Raw genomic sequence first — 24,850 nt, forward strand, 5'->3', positions numbered from 1 at the left:
CTCATAAATTGTATTAATTGAGCTATTTAACAAATGTATGAAGCGCATTTTACCGTAAAACCGCCTTATACAATAATTAGTATTAAATGTATTTCATTATCCTCCTCTAAGCCCAACAATAAACAAAGAAGACAAAAGCTAAAAAATAGTCACTGAAATGCTTGATAACAAGAATATAAACAAATAAATAATAGAGAATAATTTGAAAACAAAACAAAAGAAAATGATATTTGAAGCTCTAAGAAAATAAAATTGAAAATCTAAACCACTAAGTGAGACATATTTCTATATTATAATTAATGCTCATATTGTTTAAAATTTGAAATGTTTTTTAAATTTACTTTCAAACTGATGATAACTGATAGTTGATTATAATAATAAATTTAATCAATTGATTTTAAATATATTGCTAGAAAAATTTTGTTTAAAAATAACTTATTTATTACAACAATATATTTTAAGGAATTAATTCTCCGAACTTTATAGTTTAATCATTTAAGTATATATTCGATCTAAAATAAGTTTCTAAAATAAGTTAAATTTTATGGTCATTATCAAGCATCCCAATCGTTTATTTGATGATGCCCGTACCATTACCACGTAGGTGGGTAAACAAATAAGCCAATCAAGTTAGTGTGGCCCTCAAGTATAATTCAGAAGTGAGAAAATTGTACTTTTACGGTCTACGCATACCCAATGAAAGCGTCTTCTTCTTTTTCACTATTTTTTATTTTTATTTATTATTAAAAATTTGTTCTATTCCTCATAAAGTGTTTATTTTTATCAGTTTTTTTGTGGTGTAGAAAATAGATGGTCCACGTTTTTATGTGGATTGATTTTGTTTGGTACCTTTTTCCTGTGAAAAAAAAGGGTTGGTTTTTAGACGAAATTATGAGGTTGTGATGCTCTGCTCATTGGTTTAAGTTGGTGTGTTTTGTGTTGTTTATTGGTTTTTCCTTTTTCAGGTTTTTATTCTTCCTGCCCATCTTATCCCTGCTCTGCTCTTACTGCTTTGGTTAGTCTCTTCTTTTCTTTGAGAAAAATCAAAGATTTAAGTAATTAAAATGGCAGCATGATATGAATGTTATCTGTATTTATGAAACCCTTGATGGGTTTTTCTGGGTTTTTTGTTTTAGTTAAAGTATGATTCTTGCATTTTTAAAGATTCATACTTTTAGTGGGTAATTGCTAGAAAATCCTTGATATGAATCATGAATGTTGTTGATTTTGTGGGTTGTTAATTTTTTCTGCTGTTGCACTAATACCTATTATTTCTAGTTTAAATGGTGCCCAACTGTAGTTTTCTTCTCAATTTTGATAAGAAAAGTTGGCCTTTTATGTGAAAATGGATTATATATAGTGGGAATTGGGAAAGAAATGAGATTGTACAAAATAATTTAAAATTGTGGTCATATGGGTGATCATTGGCATTATTTTCTAGGTTAACTGAATGATCTTGATTCCTGTGTTAAGCTTTTGATTTATGGATTGTGAAGGAATTTTTAATACTTTCAAGAGATTCAACAATCATATGTAGGGTGCTGTCTAGCTTCATAGGTGATGCTTTTTTTTGCATCTTCTTCCTCACTTTGTCATCATGACACAAGTCGTCTTGAACATTTTTGTGCTGTTTGTGAAGGACGAAACATGAAATACTTTCTTATTGTCATTTTTTGCTATACAAGTAATGTCACTATGTAGTTTGTTTTCCTAGAAATCCATAAATGGCTTTTTTTGTTATACAGTAGTTATCTGACATATGATTGTCCCTTTTCATTTAGGAATTTGTGAAGAGGTCATTGAATATTATCCTTGTGCAAACTTTTTGGCTATAAGAGAGTTGTTTCTTGTGGTCCGATAAATTCATTTGAATCTCAAGCCATTTGCTGAGAGACTGATACACCTGAGTTGACACACAAAATCTTGAATTTCTCATTTTCATATGTTTTAATAATGCTAAACATCGCAAGATTTTGGAGGTTCAAAGAGCGAAAGTTAGTAGTTTCTATGTTGGTCGTCTTGCATTTTGGACGGAGGTGAAGATGAACACATACTTTAGGAAATTTTGTTATGTTTTGGAAGTTGTTTTTATTCTGGTCTGGATGTGGTAATTACTGATTGACAATGGAAGGTTCGTCTGATACTGGTTGGTTGAAGTCCACAAGTTCGAGAGGATTGGATATTTCTGCATCTTCAGAAAGGAATCTGAGGCTGCTCCATGCAAGTAGACAGAGCTTATCAACGGATGCATCACGCAACTCCATATTTGGCGGTGGGCGGAGGTCAAGGGATGATTTCGCGGAGGCTCCTAGTGACTATCTGAGGAACCGTTTGGGTGCATCCGGCGTATCAGAGGATGAGATCGTATTGGATTCTGTAATTCGCAGCATAGAATGGGGTGATATCAGCTTGAGACAGTGGCTAGACAACCCGGAACGCAGTGTTGATGCGATTGAATCTTTGCATATATTTAGGCAGGTTGTTGAAATTGTTAGCACCGCGCATGCTCAGGGAATTGTTCTTATCAATGTGCGCCCTTCGTGCTTCATAATGTCTTCCTTCAACCATGTGTCTTTCATTGAGTCTGCGTCTTGTTCAGATTCAGGATCGGATTCCTCAGAGGATGGGGTGGATGTCCAAAATACGGAGACGAAACAGCCATCGTCTTCCCAACCCGATGAACAACTTGAGAGGAAAAGTGGGTCGGGACATAAAGAAAGCGAACAGATACCAGATACGAGTGGCTCAAAGTCACATTCGACTCACGCAACTGATTTAGTGTTAGTAGAAGAGAAAGGTTGGTGTGAAACTAAAGATGCTAGAAGCTCCAAAAAAGCTGGAGAAAAACAGTCTTTCCCTATGAAGGAAATTTTGCTAATGGAAACGAATTGGTATACTAGTCCAGAGGAGATTGCAGGTGCTCCATGTTCCTGTGCTTCAGATATTTACCGTTTAGGTGTTCTTCTTTTTGAGGTCCGTAAATATGGTGTCATTGCATTCCAACGAATCTCCCTTGTCTTAGGTTTTTGCTGCTATATTGTTTTCACCTTGGAATTTATGTTCTGTATTACTCCACTTCCTTTTGCTCTACAACGCGAATATAACGTAGATCATACTCAATCTTGAAATAGTCGTCGCATTGTTCCAATCCCACGTAGATATGAATTTATAAAAGATTTATTGTTATAGTATGGTTATATTATGATCTCTACATCATTCAATTTAAGTAGGTGGATTTTGAGAAGTGGGATCATATAGTGTTAGTTTTTAAACAAAGGCGAGATTTTTATATGCACATTATGAAAAAATGAATGTGACAACTATTTCTAGATTGAGGAATTTTGTTGAGAAAGCAAGAGAGGAAGAAGCTAATGTTGAAAATCTGATGAAACAGTTATTTTGCACGTTTAGCTCCATCAAAGAAAAGAGTGGAACAATGTCTAGTTTACGGCATCGAGTTCTTCCCCCAGAACTTTTGCTGAAATGGCCTAAAGAAGCTTCGTTTTGCTTGTGGTTATTGCATCCAGACCCATGTAGTCGGCCAAAAACGGGGTAAATACTTATTAAATTTCCTATTTTGTATTGCTTTTTATTCCCTCAGTACGAAACTACGAATGGATGTTTCTTTGTGTAGTAGCTCCGTTTATGGAATTCACGCATTCCATTTACTTCTGTTTTTCCCCACAAATAGGCCACATTTGACGTTTATTGCATTGCTTGAATTTTTGTCTACGACAAGTATTTTCTTTTTGCTAAATATTGTAGAAATTACTGCCACCGTCCTTCCACAAATACGATATTTTGGTGTTAGAAAAATTAGAACACTTCAATTTTCAACTTCAAGTAAAAGTCAAAAAAATTAAATATATTGCTCCCTTGGATTATTTTATGAAAGCAAATTTATCGAGCATAATATGAAGATACATAGAATTGATTGCAAATTTGATATTAATTTGCGTTTATATCTCTATGATCGCATTAAAATTTAAAGCTCAAAGAAGAGACACTACAAATTGCTTTTGAGCTTAACTTGAAATCAAATTGTTACGATTTTCTCATAATCACATCAACACTTTTTTGCTATTTATTGTTACACTCTCTTGTTTTCTTGCTTCGTTCACTTTCAGTTATTATATTGACATTCAATAGAACTTTGTAAAGCCTGCAAAAGTCTATCATGAAGTTTATGTTGGGATGCGAGAAGTTTTTTAAAGTTTTCAAGTTATATAATTTTGATGTTGTAACTCTATATTCTGACAAAGTAATTATTCCTCCCACTGTCACATGATTTACTAATCTCCTTGTAAATCGCAAATAAAAAAAGCGAATTATGGTCGGTTTTGGGCTATTTTAGGGACATTTTGAGCGAATTGCGAATCAAAAAGCGAATTATGTTACACTGCTTCCTCCTAATCTTTGTATTTAACCAATATAGCTTTCACATAATATGGTCAACCGTTGCATCTAAAGAAACTAAAAGTTTGTAGAGTTGATTTTAGCTACCACTCCAAGGTGACCAATTTTCTAATGCACATTTTATGTTAAAGAGCTCAGTTAAGTTTTCCTTTTTTGTTACTTATTTTGTATCAACGCATTATTCAATATTTTCCCTTCTAAAGCTTTTCTCCGTTTGTGGACATTTAGCTGCTTTGCCAATTTAACATGCTGTAATGATATTGTGATCATATTATTTGAAATGTTACCATTATAGTGGAATAAATCAGGGATATGGATAATTTAAAAAACTGTCGACTATAACGACCATATATTTTGAGTGAAATCTTTCCCACCTCCCTTCCCCCTCCGATAAAATCTCCACACTGGCCGTATTATCTTTTGTTATCCTGACCTCCGAGCATCTTGCTTGGGCAAATATTGCACATTGCCACATGTTATGCTATCTATGGAGTGTGCTTATTGGCATCGGTAAATTTTTGTGTATTTGGAAGCTTTGTGTTTTATAAAATTGAGGGTCTCCACATGCAATTATCTTATTTATGGATGTAAGTAACATCAATGAAGCTACTAAAGGTAAGTTTTCAAGGACCGGTTCGTCTTAAATCAGTTGAACTCTAAATTTGGTTCTTCATGAAATGAATTTGATGTGTTTTTGGTTACAAGATTCTACAAGAATTTATACAAGGTAGGGAAATACAAAAAACTATTATAAAAGGTAGGGAAATTTGAAGCATTTAAAGCTCCCGTACTAGTCTGATAATAGAGACTCATCTGCATAGGCAAGGTAAGGGTTACTGTGAAGGGTTTCAGATTAAGCCCCTTTGACGTGTAAGTTAGTATATCTTATGACATGGGAGAGAGAAAGTAGAGAAAGAGAGTTAGATCGATAAGGATTTCCTACCCCAATTGTCAGAATGCCAGGCCTTATTACAGGCTTTGGGAAATGTACTCTAACTCTCCAAGAGTCGGTACCCACAACGAGTGACACATGTACATTAAATATTTTACATTCATTATTCTGTTCGAGGGCATTTTGATCATTTTACCTTCTGCTGACAGAAATCTCAAAAATATTCGTGGGTTTTTCTATTTGCGGTAACGAAGCTAGACATGATCTAAGGCCGCAAGAATATGTTTTCTGTTTTTATACTAGGGGATGTCGATCAAGAATTGATGGGTCTGGTTTATTATGTGATCACCTGTTTGTTTTCTTCTCCTTTTTTATTGGAGGGGCTTTGTTTATGCGTGTGTGTGTGTGTTTGGGGGGAGGGGGGGTATAAGTCTCATTTTGTACTAGAGCCTTGCAATATGGATTTGAATGAAGAGCCATAGCATATAGCGGTACAACAATAATTGATCCGTCGTCTTTCTTTTGTTGATTTCAGTGACCTTCTGCAGAGTGAGTTCCTTAATGAACCCAGGGATGATATTGATGAACGTGAAGCTGCAATAGAATTGAGGGATAAGATAGAAGAACAGGAACTGTTGCTAGAGTTGCTTATGCTCATGCGACAAGCAACACAAGATGCTGCTAATAAGTTGCATAATATGATTTCTTTTTTGTCTTCTGATATTGAAGAAATTGTAAATAAACAAAAGGCTCTAAAGGAGAAGGGATGCACATATGTAGGCTCGGAGAGGATTCGTCAGTCACCAACAGATCTCCCTAAAAGTAAAACTGTTGAACTTGGAACATCATGGAATTTGGATGCAACAGATCACAACAGACAGGGAACTCAAATACATGACGTTCTGAAGACTAGTATTGATCAAAATGAAAATAATCAAGAAAGTTTACTTTCAAAGAACTCGAGATTAATTAAAAACTTTAAGAAACTTGAGTTAGCCTATCTATTGACGAGGCATAGGCCAGTCAGGATGTCAATGAAACCAGTGGGTGGCCATTCTCAACTTAGCAGCAATAGTAGAGGATCTGCAGTTTTAACGGAAAAAAGCTCAAGTGTGTCATTATCAAAGGAACATAGAAGTAATACTGGAGAAAGTGGATGGATAAGTCCCTTTCTTGACGGTTTATGCAAGTATCTGTCATTTACTAAATTGAATGTGAAAGCAGACTTGAAACAAGGGGATCTCTTAAATTCTTCCAACCTGGTATGCTCCGTCAGTTTTGATCGTGATGGAGAGTTTTTCGCGACAGCTGGGGTTAATAAGAAGATCAAAGTATTTGAGTGTGATGCCATCTTAAGCGGAGATCGTGATATTCATTACCCCGTTGTTGAAATGGCTTGTCGTTCAAAGCTCAGTAGCATTTGCTGGAATAGCTACATTAAAAGCCAGATTGCATCAAGTAATTTTGAAGGCGTAGTGCAGGTTGGTTGATACTGAAAAAAATTATCGAGTATTGATACTCCAGACCTGTAATCAACCATGATATTGTCCCAACACTTCATAATTGGATATAAGATGAATTTATCATACGATCCTATTATAGCAACGTACTGCATGATCTTTTCAACTGGTTAAGTTGTTTCTTCTGATACATCTTGCAAAATGTGCAGGTATGGGATGCTGCGAGGAGCCAAGTTTTTACGGAACTCAAAGAGCATGAAAGGAGAGTCTGGTCTGTTGATTTCTCATCAGCAGATCCAACGCTACTGGCAAGTGGAAGCGACGACGGTTCAGTTAAGCTCTGGAGTATCAATCAGGCAATTCTATTTCTGCATTTGGTGGCTGTCAGCTTTGACACTAAACGTACTGTTGTTATCTAGTTATTGTCGCTAAACAGTTCAATGTCCTGCCGTTTTGATGATTTGTTTCTCTCTCACATGGGATGTCGCTGCAGGGTGCAAGCATCGGAACCATCAAAACAAAAGCCAATGTCTGCTGCGTTCAGTTTCCCACGGATTCTGGCCGGACACTTGCATTTGGTTCAGCAGACCACAGAATCTACTACTATGATCTGCGGAATCCTAGATTGCCTTTATGCACATTGATCGGGCACAACAAAACAGTAAGCTACATCAAGTTTGTGGATTCCGTCAATCTAGTGTCTGCATCAACTGATAGTACACTCAAGCTTTGGGACTTGTCGTTGTGTGCATCTCGGGTCATTGAGGGCCCTCTGCAGTCATTTACGGGACACACCAATGTAAAGGTATATATGTACTTGAGTGATTTTCCAAATATGTTTAGTTTGCACTTTTTCCCTGCTAAACATTTAAGCTTGTGCCAACAGCTATGTTATCTTCTGTTGGGTGCTTAAAAACTTATCTGTTACCCTTTGGTTATGCATCTAGATTGTATATTAGTCCTGTTGAAGCTCCAATTGTCTTAGCCGTGAAAGATAACTAGAATGCTGCACCGTATGACTTTAGAGGTTAATAATATCTTCGACACAAGAGATTATTAGCTTGCATATTGTACTATAGTAGTAAACAAAAAATTTCCTTCACGGGACATAAAGAAGTATCTTTTGGGATCAAGCCTCTGGTATCTTTTTTGTTGTTGACATAATACATATCGTGGAAGATCGCGAAGAAAAAAGAAATATCTACTGTTGATTATTGAATTTTGTTGACATATTATAATGTTAAACTGCATAAATTTTTATTGGAACTCTTGTTGGCCCATGTATTAACTGTTTTCTCTATGCTGCTGCTCGTGGCTTTCTTGCTTTCAGAACTTCGTGGGTCTCTCGGTATCAGATGGGTACATTGCCACAGGTTCCGAAACAAATGAGGTAATATAAATTTGATAAATTGCTGGGGTCACAGTATTAACTGCTTTCATTTATAAATTTCACGATCAAGCAACAAGATGTACTCATCTGTCTCATTGACATTGCAACATTACGCAAATCTATGTAAGAGCTTTCGAGTGAATGTTGCAATCTCAATGGGATGGAGGGAGTACTTCTCTATGCTTTCATATGTCATCTAAGAATACCCAACTGAATCGAACTAATTTCCCTTGATTATTAAGCCTTTATACGTATGAATATTTCACTTGTTGCTCACCATGCATCGTGCCAGACGTGTTTTACTAAGAATGTGTGTGGTGCGCAATGAACAGGTATTCATCTATCACAAAGCATTTCCAATGCCAGCGCTTTCGTATAAATTCAACAGTATAGATCCACTTTCGGGCAACGAGACAGACGACACTGCACAGTTCATCTCTTCTGTATGTTGGCGAGGGCAGTCATCTATGCTGGTCGCTGCAAACTCCACCGGAGATGTTAAGTTACTGGAAATGGTATGATTCTTCGGAACACAAATGGATGGTTAAGATTATAGATGTATAGGGGAATTTATAGGATCGAGTTCCTCCAAAATGAATTCATGTCGAATGATTGATTGTATTCTTGAGTAAGATGCTGGTAAATTATTGAGGGGGGCTGGGAAGGATTAACCATTATACAATTTTGATATTAGTTCAGAGATCTGATGTGTGAAACATATATTAATTGCTGTAAATAAATATTTTAGGTACTAAAAGAATTAATGGGCAAGTTCATCAAGCCCATGTATAACCTTTTTATAGCTCTAAATTTGATTTATCTTCAAATAGTATCCTTATTTTTAAGGTGTCATTTTGATGCAGGAATTTTTGTTTTTTATTACATGTAGGTTGTGGGAAGGAGAAAATTTTAACGTTAACGTTGTTGGAGTCCTAATTGTTGCTCATGTTGCTTGACTTTGTTAAGATTGGTGAATTTTGATTTTTTTTTTATTAAAGGTTAAGAAAATTTTAGTAGAGATTAAAAAGATGACTACAAAGTAAAAATTATTGATATCTCAATACATTTAATGTGTATTAAATATTAATAGTTTGTGATTACAATTTTTTAATTTTGGATTTTTGTGAATTTCAGTCTTAATATTTATTTTTTTGTGAATTACAATCATTAAAGTATTAAAATCTACAATATAAGCCAAATCACATAACTTTGATTACTTAACCTAAAATTCCGACTACTAAAATGATCGAAATTCTGTAATTTGGCTTGAATGCTGTAATTTGCAATTTATTCTTTTTAAATTTTATATAAAATAATAATCTAAATTTATGTGTGTGTATATATATATATATATGTATATATATATATATATATGTATATATATATATATATATGTATATATATATATATATATATATATATATAATAGTGAATAATAATAATAATAATAATAATAATAATAATAATAATAATAATAATAATAATAATAATAATCTAATAAGCGACACTTTTATTTATTATTCTACTATAAAATAAAATAATTTTACTTTTACAATGATAGATTTTCACATTGGCGATCCGGGCTACTCCCTCTAAAGAAATTGTCTTTTATTATTCAAGTTTTCATTTATCATGCTAAACTAGACTATTTTCATTTCTGTTTGATGTTCTTATAAAAAATATTCAAGAGAATTAGAAAACTTACATTTTTTAAGATGGTTGATAACTAAATATATTATTTTATTGATCAATAATAAAGTTAATTGAGAAAAAATAGGGATCATAATTATTAAAAATATATAGAATAAAGTTATAGAAAAAAATGAGAACCACAAATATTTTAAAAAATGTTAAAATAAAGTTTTAGAAAACACGTGAAGACCATAAGCATTATAAAGATATTAAAAAAAAAGTTAGTAAAAAATATATGAAAATCATAAACATTAAAAAAAATCAAAAGTAGGATTACTAATGCTAATTATTTCAACAAAATATAATATAAATAATATAAAAAGCTTTTTTTGAGAAAACAACAAATAAAACGGTCTAAAATGGAAAATAAAAACATTAAATAAAAACGAAGGGAGTACTTCAATTTAAAAGTTGATGTTCCTATAAAAATTATTCAAGATTTGTCATTAATTAACCTAAAAGTATATTTTATAAACAAAAGGTGTTTGTCAAAAAATATTTTTTTTATTTAGGGATAGATGAAAGAATCTATGTAGGCAAGGAAGAGAGAAAAATTCTTGTTATGATTTGTGAGAATTAAATTTCTGTTACAGAAGTAAAAAAAAAAGATGTTTTGATCATCAGGTTAATTCATAATTAAAAAATTCAAGTTTGATAGTGTAGGACCATAGGGCATGGAATTAGAATTGCAATTATTAGAAATTAGGATTTAGGTTTTTGGTTTTAAGTTATAGATAGTGAGAATTGAATTTCTGTTACGAGAGTAAAAATGATGTTTTAATCATCAGGTTAATTCATAATTCTCAAAAATTCAACAAGTTTGATAATGTAGTGGAATTAATATTGCATCATCATCATCAACCCAATATTCCACTAAAAAACAAAACTTGGGTGAGAGAAGGTGATGAACAATCCATACTTGTACTCCCTTGAGAGAGAATACTAAAGAAAAGCGGTCAATTTACCCTCAGAAGGTGAAAACCCTTCACACAGTGAAATTAATATTGCAATAATTAGAAATTAGGATTTAGGTTTTAGATGAAGTACAAGAATATAATTGAGTTTCATTTGTATCATTAGGACTGAACAAAGTTCGGTATGTACCGTAAATCAAATCGGACCAAATCGGAATTTTAGTATTTGGTCTGGTCTACGGTTTAAATGGTTTGGTCTTTTTCTTCAAATTAAATTATGGTTTATGGTCTAGTCTCTTTTTTTTAATTTTCAGACTAGACCAGACCGCAAACTGTACTATGGTCAAGAATCATAATTTTGTAGTTAAAAAATTAAGTTGCTACCTAAATATTTTAAGATGTAGCTATTTTTATATAGCAATATATACTTGAATGATGTTGATGTTATCAACTAATTACAAATTATTATATTTATTAATTGTAGGTGTGAAATATTTGCATAAAATACATGTATTAATTTGGATGAAAATATAAAAATAAAAAATCGTAGGCCAAACCAGATCAGTACGTTGTAAAACAGTTTGATCCGGTTCTGTCTGGCGATTTAAAAAAAATGGTCCGATTCGAAATATTTTCAGACCGAAATTTTTGGTTTGATCTGATTTTAGTGTCAGACCAGACCAAACCAGACCGTGTTCACCTCTAGACATCATAATCACATGGAGTATTATCCCTCCATGCTCAATATTCCTTCGCATTGTTTACGTTTTAGCTTATGCAACCATGAATCATGCACCATGGATTGTACTACTCGTCTACTCCTTGTATACTATTTGGACCGATAAAGAGCATAACATAATAATAACTAATGTTTCCTCCGTTGCATTATATTTATAATTGATAGTGACATTTATCTGTATAATTAATCAGTTATAAGTATTTTAAAATGAAGTTAATATCTCTATTCCATCCATTCTATCTCACTTTATTTTTTTATTCCGTCTATCAAATTTGTTCCATTTTATTTTTACCCATTAAAATTAGGAATATTTAATAGAGATATGGTGCCACGCCATGCCATACCATGCCGACTGCCGCCGGTGGATCCTCATGGATTTAATACTTTATAATTACTAAATATATGACATGATCTTTTCTTTTACATATAAATAATTATAATTGAAAGTACTCTCTATCATCTAATCAGTCTTATCATGTTTAGCCATTATGCATTGCTACAGTTGTGCCCATTACCTATTACACGTCATGGTTTTATTTATATTCTTTTTTAATCAAAATAAACACTTGTCATGGCTTTCGCTAATATAAATTAACAATGATTATTTATAAATTCTTAGTATAATTACTTTTTATAATCTTAAAATTAAAATAGTTATTTAATTATATAACAAAAAACAATTGAGTTATTTCAGTCAAGTATAGGAGTTGTAAATACGGAATTCCAAACCTTGTACTTTGTGATTTAGCTTTTGTAATTATGTATCATTAATTACATCACCAATTTAACTACTCCATCAACTATATTTTACAAAAGAAGGAATGGGACATGGGATTGGGGATAATAACATTGGGATCAAACTTCATGTAATTTGTTTTTTATAGGAAAGTGAAACTAATAATAATAATAATAATAATAATAATAATAATAATAATAATAATAATAATAATGCAATTTTCAAAAGAGATAATTTCAATATAAGAACATTTCTATTGGGTTGACCCAATGTATATTTATTGTCTTAAAGTGATAACTTATAACTTTAAAGTGATTACTTTATAGCTTTAAAGTGATCACTTACAGTTTCAAAGTACACACTCTTTTTATAGTCATAGAGTGATTACTTATAATTTGATAATCAATTATAATCTTAAAGTGATCATTTAGAAAAATAGGACAATTAGTTTGGAAACAGTCTTTCGTGGATATTAAAGAATGAATAAATTATTATATAACTAGAGTACTTTACGAATTTATTTAGATCCTAGTTTGCCTCTTTGAGGTGTCAATTAATGATTACTCGATAAATAACTAAATATGATTTTGATACGTAGTTGGTGAATAATAAATACTTCCTTCGTTTTATTTACTTGCACCACTTGCTTTTTCATATTTTCTAATGTACGAATTCAATCGTTAATATATCTTATTATACATATCAAAAAATTATGAAAATTCAAAATTAATAAACTTTGAAGTGAAAAGATTCAAACAAGATCTCATATGACTATGTTTTAACTTATAAATTACCGACAATATAAAAATCAATTTGCTTGATGAATAATATAAAAGTCAACTATGTTAAAAGTAAAAAGAAACGGAGGAAGTATATCTTTATATTATACTCCCTCCGATCTTTTAATTTAGTCCCATTTCCTTTTTTGGCAAAACCTTAAATTAGTCCCATTTCTATTTTTGGCAATCCTTTTTTACTTAAATACCCTTAGTTCACACACGTAATTACGATTTTACCCCCGTTAACCCTACTAACCTAAAATAATTAACACTCTAACCTCACCTTAATCATTCCCTCCCTTTTATAACCTCACCTACTCTGAATCCCTTCCCATCCCTCCCTCTCTCTCCCTCTCTCTCATCTTCATCCTAAATCTGGGTTTTTTCCCATCTTTTCTGGGTTTTTTCGAACATGGCCTCACCAACTTCTTGTCTTTCTTGTTTGTCTTCGTCCCAAGAAAGTGATCCTACGATTGGATCTCCTAACCCGTGGTTCGATTTCTACAATCGCATACCTACGAAGTATAACTTATGAAGATGAAGAAATACAGGGAATGTTTGATTTACAACTGGATCTTCAAGATCTATACATTGAGAACTTGTTCCCTTCCTCAGATGAAGAATCGTTGGATGATGTTGATTTGGTTTCTGATTTTGATGTTCGAGGCCCATTTTCTCGTATGGATATATCTTTCCTCTATGACTAATGATGATTTTGTTTATGTGCTGGTGATGGTATGCATGTCTTTCGTGTTCTGTTTTTGTTGCCCTATGATTTTTTTTTTTGAGGGTAAACAATTGGTTATAGCTACAAAATCCCTAAATCCATTCATTTTGCCACCAATCTAGGGTTTTAAGTTCATAAGCCACCAAACATTATGTTTAGGAGGCTATGTTCTTACCAGATGTAGGAGGCAATTAGTATGGGATTTGGGTTATCTGTGATGAGTTCAAATTGTATCTCTGAGATGAATTTGTTTTTCATTTTGTTTTTGAAGCCATCAATAAATTGTTACATGCTTTTTCCTTCTAAATGTTTATGACTAAACATCTCCCCTATTTAATTATTACATCATGTTTAGACCTAAACATTTACCTTACACTGTAACCCAAAAGTGAGTACAAAAGGAAACCCAAAAGTATACTCATGTGTGTCATATTTACATGGTTCTGGTGTTCATGCTGGTGTTGCTTCTGTTGTTGCTTCTGTTCTTGCTGGAATATATGCTGTTGCTTCTATTGTTGCTTCTGTTGTTGTTTCTGGTATTGCTTCTGGTATTGCTTCTATTGTTGCTTCTGTTGTTGCTTCTGTTGTTGCTTCTGGTATTGCTTCTGGTATTGCTTCTATTGTTGCTTCTGTTGTTGCTTCTGGTATTGCTTCTGGTATTGCTTCTATTGTTGCTTCAATTGTTGCTTCTGTTGTTGCTTCTGGTATTGCTTCTGTTGTTGCTTGTGATGTTGCTTCTGTGATCCCCAAGTAAAATAAAATGCCCTCCAATGTAGTTTTATCCACCTTTGTTTCCAGATATCTTAGTGCCTGGTAAATTGTTTCCTGCTGTACCCCCAAACAATGTGGGAGTCTCCCTTCCCTTTCTAGTTTTGCTTTGCTCATGTGTGGAATTGCATAATCCATACCACCTAGTTTCCTAATAACTTCAATTTTACATGCTTGCAATGTGATCCATACATTCTTCAGTGCATTTGGTGTCAGATTGTCAAATGATGTAGTTACTGCCTTAACTAATTGTGAGTAGTTGTATGCTGATTTTTGATGCTGTAAAGATTGTATTGACCTAAAGAACCCTAAGTCTAGCACATTCATATCCGGTGAGTTAGGAGGTTGTTGCACTAAGTGGAAGTTAAATCCATCTAGTGTAGCCACCTCTCTAAACACCTCATCATCATCTAAAATGTGTGGTTTAGCATTGTCCTGTTGAATGAAAATTGTTTTGCTTAAATCTGATGGCCATTTAAGTCTAATTGCTGGTAGTATCTTGTGCACAATCATGTCTCTTGTGTGTTCTTTAGTGATTGATTGTATTGGTTTGGTCTCTGGCTCTCCTCTCTTTCTGTTTTTTGAACTCCTTTGTGCTGCCACTTCATGTGTGAAAGGAAAAATGCCTATCTTTCCATCAAAAATCATGTCACCTTCAATAGAAAAGATCGGTCTTGCAACGGCACACATAAACATGATCTTGGGGATAAATCTTTTTGATTGGATTTCTCTATGAGGCTCTATTTCATCTTGAGTTAGATAAAATGTTTGTTGTGTCCTTGTAATGTAAAACAACTTTTCATCAATGTGGACTACATTTTTCATTTCATTAAATGTGAAATTCTTTGTTTGCTCATCTAAAATGCAACTACTAAGACAAAAAATTAACCTGTCGAGTTTATTTTTGTCTGTAAGTAACGGTTTGATTGCGTTGGTGTGCTTTCGAAAGTACCTCTTTTTTTTCCATCTGCATACTGTGTTGTAGCTTACTTCCATGGCCTTTGAAAGTGATCTTAAGGTTGTCTTCTTCGCTTTTTCAATTGATTTGAATTTGTTTTCATCAAAGGCGATTCGAGCTTTACCGTTGGTCAATGACTTCATATTGTTGACATTAATTGGTAAATTGTGTTTTTTTTGATCACGAATCTGTCTCCATATCCTTCCGATTGTCCTCCTATGCAAATCGTACTTCTTCGCAATTTCATTGATGAACCCGTGTTGTAGCTTCCCATTACTGTTTGCTGACGTTAAAAGGTCATGCATTATTTGAGTCTTAGTAAAATTATCTACATCTTTTTTTTTTCCCATTGTATATACTGTGTTGAAGTTGGTGGAAATTAAATGAAGTGTTTGATATCTTCACTTAATGCTGTCTTATATACTGCTTTTGCTTAAATCTGTTTATGGGCGCAAATTTTTTCATTTTTGGCGCCATTGACATTTTCATTATTTGGTTTCCCTGTATTGTGTTAGTAATTGTCAACTCATTTGATATCTTCCAGTATCATTGTTATCCCTTTATCAGCTTTTTTTTGTTCCAGTATCATTTGATCAGCTGTATTTTTCTCATTGATGGCTTACTTTCAAAATGAAACATTTTGATTTTTTGTAGTTATTTTATTAATTTTCAACACTAAATGCATACCGTGTTTGTTTTTTTATAAATCTGAAGTCAACGAAAGATTTAATATCCACATGCGCATGTGGCGAGAGGGTTGCTCGTTTTCAATTGCCGTTCAAAAAACGTTGAAGAAATCAAGGAAGTATTGAAGACTTAGCTTATTTTATGAATTTGACGGTTTTTGTAATTTATTTGATGTAATTTTCTGTAATTTAAATTAACTAGTTTAATGGTTGTTTAATTATAAAAAATTCGGAAATGTATTAATTTCAATTATTAAAGCTCAAACAATGTCAAACCCAATTTTCCCTCCAAAATTCATTCCATATACTTTATTAATCAAAAAGAGGGAATCATTAACAATTAATCCACTTACTTAAAAATACCCAACTACCACCTTTTACATGGACCCCACACAACCCTTAATATCCGTGCCCAACCTATATGGGACTATATTGAAAGATCGGAGGGAGTACTAATTTAGGTGGTAGTTTATCTTGTAGACGGATAAATTAATTTTTTTTCCAAATTTTACATGAAAACATCAATTTCTTTTTTTAATAAAAACTCACTAGTTTGATGTAGACCTTTAAATCTGTTAGATGGGTTGGGGGAATTCTGATTACTTCTTTTATAGATTTTAGACCGTATATCTTCACATAGTCACATGGTCCTAGGTTTAATATCATGCATGATATTACACATGATTGATATCATAATCTTGTATATAAAATATACCAAAGGAATACAATCACAATCAAACAATTTTGTTCTTTCAATAATACATCCTTAAGGATCCATCCAATTTAAACCTAATTATTAATAAAATTTGAACAACTCTAATACATAAAAAAAATTAAAAATCATAATAATGGAACGAGAAGCAAATCAATAACACATAATCTTCAAAATCACTAATTCAATATTAAGCCGACATACAATCATAACATTTCACATGCTCCCATCTATGATGTGAGATTTGAAAGAGTCATAATATTCACAATCTTACTGTTGTCAGTTATACTGAATACCATTGCAACATCAATATTTGTACACATGATTTAATAAGTCATTTTACTATTGTTCGTTATAATTTATAAACCCATCAAAATAAAGAGCATTAATAATAAAGTATTATAATATATTTCTTTTTAAAAAGAAAACAATTTTACTTGACTCTTAAAAAAATAATTATATTAAAATCTGAAAACAATTATAAATTAGAGACAATGCCTTGCCTTATGTAGGTTCTGAAAGGCCAATGATGCCGTAACAGCACAAGATTGCATTTGCAAATAAATAAATAAACTTCCAGAAAACAATGGATTTCTAGTAATCTGTTTCTGAACACTTTAGTTGTACATGAACAGAAACAAAGAACATGGCAAAATGTAAACTTTTCTGCACAAGAATATTACTTTCCACCTTTAGAACAACTCTCAAGGAAATCATAGAAGTATATACCAAAACTGTAAAGGATTATTACAGATCCAATGTTACATAATTCGCTAGTTAAATTCGCAATTCGCTTGAATGACCCAAAAATAGCTCAAAACAGACTACAATTCGCTTTCGATTTGCGAGAAGATTAGTGAATCATGTGACACTGTTCAGACCATACATTGTGAGAGCACTAAATAGAGCAAAATGTATGTTTCAGTAATCTACAAAACCTAATAACTTTCTAACTCTCGAAATAAGTGAAGAAACTCGATCTGCTATGGGTTCTGGCGTAATCACTGCAGAGACAGTAACTAACCCGAAAAAATTAAATCGGTGCCCAAAGATTCACGAAATATACTTGAGCACACACTAGTTAAACAAGCCACCCTTTGTTCATTGTGTCATTCCGTAAGAATGTGTTCCATGGTAAATCTATTTACATTGTCTTGCCAGAAATGATTCTGCCGAAACTATTCTCGACACAAGTTCATCAAGCCTTTGAGCTCCAGGGCCGGGTTTTACCTTATCGGGATTTTTAACTTTTGTGCAGCGTGGCTTACCACCACACCACTTGCCAGGAGTAACACTCACATTTACTCGCCCAAGAAATTCTCGATCTATTCTATCCAATAAAGGATCATCTTGCCTAAATTTCCGAGCAAAGGCAGCATTACTGGCGATCATCTTATCGCTGTCATTCATAGTGAGAGTGTGCGGGTGCTGTTGTGGTGGCATATCCCACGCAATATAGTGAAGATCATGATTAACGACTGTTTTAGCAAACTTCGGTGCATTGCATATAACAGTGTGAAAGTAGCCTTCAGGCGAGGAAACAAAGTTTGTGTAGTACATAAGCATGGTTCTAGGTAAGTTATCCCATCCTAAAATCAAGTATTCTACAAATTCATGTGTAAGAACCATCCACGCTGAACCTGCGAATTTAATTTACAATCAACCAACGGAATTAGGCCGTAACCACAATCCTGTTGAGAATCTAAGCAGTTCAATCTAATGATCAGTTTGGTCTCAATAGTGATAGTGTATTTAGTTGATCACGACAACATATTCCCATTCATCTAACCAGCGGTGAGCATTCAACAAACAGCAATTGAATCAAATTACACATATAACGACGATCACTCCTACATTTGCAAAATTTGCAGCTATCAAGAACTCCATCGTCCCATCGAAAGCCTTAAACAAGTCCTATCTTTCATGTGAATTATCGCTTTCAGCCATCACTCTAAACATACTAAAAGACAGAACTGCAGGTGTTTCCGGAACATTCAATTACTCGAGTGCCATTGAGTGACTCCCACCTAGGCACTTCGGATGGGTCAGATTGACGCAACCTTACCCTTATTAGTTATAACAAAGAGATTGTTTCCGAATGACTCTTAGTAGCAAACATCATATCCAACTTCACACATAAATAAAAACAGAAGACTAACCAGTAAACAACTTAAACGATGTAGGCAAACTTCTCTTTGGTTGAACCCAAAAAATATCTGATTTTGTTGAGGAGTAAAGCCCCGGATCTATCATTAGTGGCATAGCCCTTCCACTCCTGTAAACACATATTCATAAATCAGAATAGAACACATAGATTTTACCTAAATTCTTTGATAAATAGAGTACATTAAAACTTACTCCTTCCAGCCTAGCCTGCCAGTATGATCAATAAAGTTCAGCTTCCTGTCCAACTTCGAAAATGTATATATAAGATCTGCAAAAATGTCACATGATCATTAACTAGAACAAATAACCATCATTCTATACTTTGATGAATTGCAACTTTATGGGAAAAACTTAATTTACCATCTTGGGTGACAAGAGGATAATCAGAAGCACTCAAATTGATAAACCAATCCCAATCTTTATATTCCTTGAGAAGAATGGCACAAGCATGAAGGGTAGTGGAAACCATGGTAGGGCCTCTATATGTCACAATATTTGCTTTGGTGATCATGTGTACATTCCCAACACTAACAAACAATGGATCACTATCAATTTGTGCAGCAAGCTTCAATCTTTCCTCTAATGGGGACTCTAAATCCAAGTGAACAATATACTGATTTCTCGGGTGATACACCGCCTGCAACACCCTCCATAACTTGTGCAAATCACCCTTAGACCCGGAAATCAGATATGCAAAACGAGGAAGGGGAGGCAGAGGTGGTGGTGGAGGAGGAGAAGAAGGCTGGGAAACTAAAGTTTCTACAAATAAAGGATTAGTTTGGTTCATGGATGACCTAGAATAGTGTGATATAAGGGCATTTATAGTATGATTTGAAGAAAGAAGACCCATGTTAAAGATTGTTGCTATCAAAAATACACAAAATACTGAACTAATCACAAGAGGAAATGCCCATCTCCTCTCCATGTTTAATGAAACTCCCTCACAAGCTTTCATAATGACCCCTCAATTTAATATTCTCCCATTAACATAAAGTTAGAAACTTTTTACAAAAACCCTGTAAAAAGTCACTAAATATGAAGGCATTAATGATCAACAAATCAAGAAGAACAAGAACAGTCCAAGGGCTCCACTAACATAAAAAGAAACTCCTCCATTATGATAGAATTAATAGAATCTGCAGAAAAGAACAATGAATTTCAGTTCACATAATATCAGTATAATCAGGTAAGATCTCATTTAAAGGTAGAAACAATTAATACTTCATTGATTCTAAACTGACCCATAACTTAAGATTGATATAAATAACATAAATTACTTAAAGGGATCAAACAGGGTAACAAAACAGGAATTAAAAATAATTGCCACTCCATATATATATAAAATACATGAAAATTATTGAATTTAAAAAGTAGGCATATAATGGCAATATAGTAGAAAGAAATCAAAATATAACAATAATTATTATTGGATGGAAATAGTAACGAACAAACCTAATCAATTACATCCAAAATCTGATCAAACAGGAAAATGCAATAAATTTCAAGAAGAAAACCGTAAATAAGAAGAACCCAGAATCATAAAACAGAAAGAGAAATGACCCATATGATAAAAAGTGAAAATAAGGATTAGAAGATGAGAAAAAAAAAACTTAGGAGAAAAGAGCTGAAAGCATAGGAAGAACAATTTTAAAGATTTGAAATTAAAGGGAAATAAGGGAATGGTTTTAATGTTTATTCTTCTTGTGTATCTCAATTCTTAGAGATTATAGAGAGAGAGGGGGGGAAATGAGTATAGTGGTGGGTATTTAAAGAAACATAGGACCCAAATATTTATACTTCATATGCAAAGGTCTGTTAAGGGTGGAATTCTAATTTGTGTAGTGTGTACTGTGTAGAATAATATTTTTCACAAATTCTTAATATTTCTCACAAATTCTTTTATCAGCTAGTCTTGGACGATACGATTTCATAATCAGATCGTCAATTTGGGCTGACTCATTTCACGCATGTAACATTCTGGGCATTTTTTGCATTTTCTAGACATTTTTCAATTTTGATCTTAAAGGTATTAATTTTGACATTAAAGGTATTAGTTTTCAAAATTAATATCTTTAAGGTCAAAATTGATAAATGCCCAGAAAATTAAAATGTTGTTACACGCGTGAATTGGGCTGACCCAAATTGACGGTCTCATAATGAGACTCTCTTGTCCAAGTTTTTGTGTTGTTGTATGAGACGGTCTATCTGAGAGACGCGCCTCATACATGGGCTAAATAGCCCATCTCATACGTATTATAATACACAAATTCTTATTTGAGACCGTCTTTACAAAAGATATCTCAAGTTTGGGTCAGCCTAATTTTTAAAATTAAAAAAAATAACTAAACTTTCTAAATAATGCTTTTTAATTTGTGGTTTTTAATTTCCATCTTCCTCTCTCAGACTCTATTGTTGTTTATTTTCTATTTATCTTCTTTAACATTTGAAAAACCATCAAAGTTGTGTATTTAAACTTCATCATTTTCGTTTTTAAAATTGTCATTTTCATTTTTTTTGGGCTGATTGTGTTATATATTAGTTGGATTTAAAATTTTCTGATTTTTTTTTAAATTAAGCTTCATCAATGGTGTAAATAGTGATGTTGAAGAAGACAACAATGTCTATTGTTTGGGGAAAATTAATAAAAGCAATTGTGGTTATAACATAATATATTGGGAGTTATAACATAATCTATTTGTAACTATAACATAATATATTTGGGGTTATAACCATAATATATTTAAAGTTATAATATAATATAGTAGGGGTTATAACAAAATATATAATTGCGGTTATAACGTAATAGATTTGGGTTTATAACAGTATATATTTGTGATATAATACTACAAAATTGATATTATAATAATACAACCAAATATATTATGTTATAAAACCTCAAATACATTAAGTTTTAATTCCAAATATTATGGGTTATAACCCCAAATATATTATGTTATAACCACAATTATATTCTGTTATAACTCTAAATATATTATGTTATAACCCCAAATATATTATTTTAACCCCAAATCATAAAAATTAGCCATAATTGTCATCTTCAACATCACTAGACCACCATTGATGAACCTCAATTTTTTTAAAAAAAATGAAAAAATTTGATTTATTACTAAATGATGTTTTATTTTGCTTGGGAGTAGGCAGTTAATCAGAAAACTTTTCATCTTTCAAAAAGAAAGCAGTTTTCTACAATTTTTTTTTAAAATAGAAATTTTTTGTTAAAACAACAGTTTTTTTTTTTTTAATTAAGATATTTACTAAAGAAGGAAAGTGGATTGGGCTCTTGAGAGCTGTCTTTGGAAGAGAAAGTCTCTCAAGAGAGAGCCTGATTATAATATTATAAGAATATAGGCACTTTGTTTGACATCATCTCACCGAGAGACGGTCTGTTACAAAAGTAGTTCAATTTTTTTATGTAAAAATCTTGTATAGACTTGGTTTATGAAGTATTATTTTAATATATATTCATTTAAAAATAAAAAATATTTTCTAATAATTTTTATGTGATTATAGTTTATTGTTTTTGTTAAGTAAAAATACTTATTATTTTAATATGGGTATACACGAAAATAGTGTCAACTAAATTTTTTTTCGTTCTATATATATGATTTAATATCAGTTGCTTTTCAAGTTACATTGCATTTTTATTTTTTAGTATGATCGAAGTTTTTTTTAAATTGTCACTTACACATTCAATTTATTATTTTGCCACATTTTTTTTTTCTACTTTCTTATAAAATATATTTCTTTTACCTCTTGTGTTCCCTTTCCATGTTTTGTACAAGAAGTGTATTAAATGAATAACGAGTTAAGACTACACATAGATTTGTTGCTCTTTTTTCGTTTTATAGAGTCTAAAGTTTAAAGTTTCAGATCCAATAAATATGAGTTGAATTGAATTTTGTAACAAAATTGTGGATTAAGGTTCGACTCTTATACTAGATCTATACCAAAATACGTAGACTTTTTTTAAAATAACTTTTTTTTATTTTTATTCCATGTTAATTTACAAAAATTTGTGATCAATCATTTATTTCCTCCGGTCTTTTTTATTATTCTCATTTGGAATATAAAGAGGAACCAAAAAGAATACTAATGAATGATAAATTCTATTAAAAGTCATTATTAATTGAAATAAATAATAATTAATGTAGCTTGAAATCATAAAAATGAGTAATATTGTTTATTAAAAAGAGAAAATAGTTACAACGAGGGGAATGATACCATTAACATGAATGAATTAAGAAATTTTTGGGGTTAAAAATGTAAATATAATGGTCCTTTTTGTAAAATATATTAGACAAATGAGGTTATTTTTGTCCATAAAATTATCTCAAATTAATATAAAAATTCATAATGGGAATAAGCTTGTGAAATTTCCTTTTGGGGAATTTGGAAGAACAAATAAAAACGTAGGAAGTATTTGTTATTTATGGGGAAGAAGAGATCAAACATAAAGCAGCCCGTCTTATATGAGATCGTCTCACGATGAGACAACCTCAAAATTAAAAGTCCATAAACTAAAATTTTTTATTATTAAACTATTTAATCCAAATATAAAACATATCTCATGATGATACCGTCTCATACAAAAACTTAACTAAAGAAATAGACCAGAGAGTCATGGGAGTTGAAGAAATAAGTGTACTTTTGTAATCAAGAGCTTGTCAATTTTAGGTTACATAGCTCTTGAATTTGCGTGTTTAATTAGCTTGTCAATTTAGTTTGATTTCATTATAAATTATTATAGGGACTATATTGGTTAAACTTTGAATTCGAATAAGTCAGATTTCAAACTATAATAATAAATTTTTTTGGAATTAAATAATAAACGGAAGAAAAATAATGATTATGTGAGAATATAACCTAAGATTTTAACAAGAATAAATGATATTTACTGAAGTAACTTTTATAAATTTTATGAAATTCTTTAACCATCAACGTAAATTATTGAAGATGGAGAATATAATCTTTATAATACTTGCAATTCCTATTTTAATTTAAATATGATTTATTTTTTTATATCTTAATTATTCTTACATATTTATTTATTAGATAAAGAGAGAAATATCTACAATGAAGGTGATCAAGCATTCCAATGTGGTGAGTACTCTATGAGGTACGTACTCAACAATCAATAACCATTTAATTAATTTTCTTAATAAAAAAATAATTAATTGTGAAATTAGATTTATGAATCTTTTAAATCATACGTAGTCATATTAATCACTCAAATTATTAGTCCTAACTTAATCAACTTTTTTTTTTGCTAGTAACTTAACCAACTTATATAAACTATTTTATTTGATTTTTATTTTTTTTAAATTTAGTATAAACATAATCCATATTAACTAATGTATTGCACATCTTTCTATTTAAATAGTAGAAAAGTAGTTCAAGCAGAAAATAATAAAATTAAATATTAAAAACGTTATAAAATATTTTAGTGTGGACTAAATTCATATATGACATTCTCTATTTGCATACGAATTTTTGTAGTATAACCTTGAGAAATTTGCTCCATAAATATTTTAAATTGAATCATAAATGTATTATCGACAAATTATTACATATATTAATATTAAAGCCTCAATTACCAAATTTTTAATTAATTAATTGGTTAATATGGTATGAGAAAATGTTTTCGAATAAGTTATACACTAATGATCGTGTATTGATATCTTTTGAGCAGGTCATAGCAAGCAAAACAAAGATCTACATTGTTCAAGAATTGGTTGATGGAGGCGAGTTTTTTTATATCATAGTAGCATTAAAATTTCTTTTGGTGTATGTTTTG

At 31.7% G+C, this 24,850-nt stretch overlaps 3 protein-coding genes across 5 annotated transcripts; 1 reads left to right on the top strand and 2 right to left on the bottom strand.

The window, feature by feature from the left end:
• The first annotated feature begins 704 nt into the window (after positions 1–704).
• On the top strand, positions 705–8,985 carry LOC130809439 (protein SPA1-RELATED 4). 3 transcript variants are annotated; one of them, XM_057675223.1, is made up of 8 exons: positions 705–1,015; positions 1,782–2,973; positions 3,395–3,552; positions 5,844–6,789; positions 6,978–7,124; positions 7,262–7,573; positions 8,099–8,158; positions 8,491–8,985. In XM_057675223.1, the coding sequence occupies exons 2-8, from the start codon at positions 2,125–2,127 to the stop codon at positions 8,677–8,679; spliced, it is 2,661 nt and encodes an 886-aa protein (XP_057531206.1). In that variant the 5' UTR covers positions 705–1,015; positions 1,782–2,124; the 3' UTR covers positions 8,680–8,985. The 3 variants fall into 3 exon arrangements, with proteins under 3 accessions (XP_057531206.1, XP_057531207.1, XP_057531209.1); XM_057675226.1 differs by lacking the exon at positions 705–1,015 and having other exon boundaries at positions 2,787–2,917; XM_057675224.1 differs by lacking the exons at positions 8,099–8,158; positions 8,491–8,985 and having other exon boundaries at positions 841–1,015; positions 6,978–7,170; positions 7,262–7,525.
• A 5,538-nt stretch (positions 8,986–14,523) lies between these two features.
• Positions 14,524–15,776, bottom strand: LOC130808309 (uncharacterized). Its single transcript, XM_057673787.1, has 2 exons — positions 14,706–15,776; positions 14,524–14,664 (listed from the first exon to the last, which is right to left on the bottom strand). The coding sequence occupies exons 1-2, from the start codon at positions 15,774–15,776 to the stop codon at positions 14,524–14,526; spliced, it is 1,212 nt and encodes a 403-aa protein (XP_057529770.1).
• A 393-nt stretch (positions 15,777–16,169) lies between these two features.
• LOC130809440 (beta-glucuronosyltransferase GlcAT14B-like) lies at positions 16,170–20,801 on the bottom strand. Its single transcript, XM_057675227.1, has 5 exons — positions 20,488–20,801; positions 19,396–20,171; positions 19,228–19,303; positions 19,029–19,144; positions 16,170–18,509 (listed from the first exon to the last, which is right to left on the bottom strand). Exons 2-5 carry the CDS (start codon positions 19,988–19,990, stop codon positions 18,010–18,012), a joined length of 1,287 nt encoding a protein of 428 aa, XP_057531210.1. The 5' UTR covers positions 19,991–20,171; positions 20,488–20,801; the 3' UTR covers positions 16,170–18,009.
• Between the last annotated feature and the right edge of the window lie 4,049 nt (positions 20,802–24,850).

Source organism: Amaranthus tricolor, chromosome 3 (genome assembly GCF_026212465.1).
Source record: "Amaranthus tricolor cultivar Red isolate AtriRed21 chromosome 3, ASM2621246v1, whole genome shotgun sequence".
Classification (NCBI taxonomy): Eukaryota; Viridiplantae; Streptophyta; class Magnoliopsida; order Caryophyllales; family Amaranthaceae; genus Amaranthus; species Amaranthus tricolor.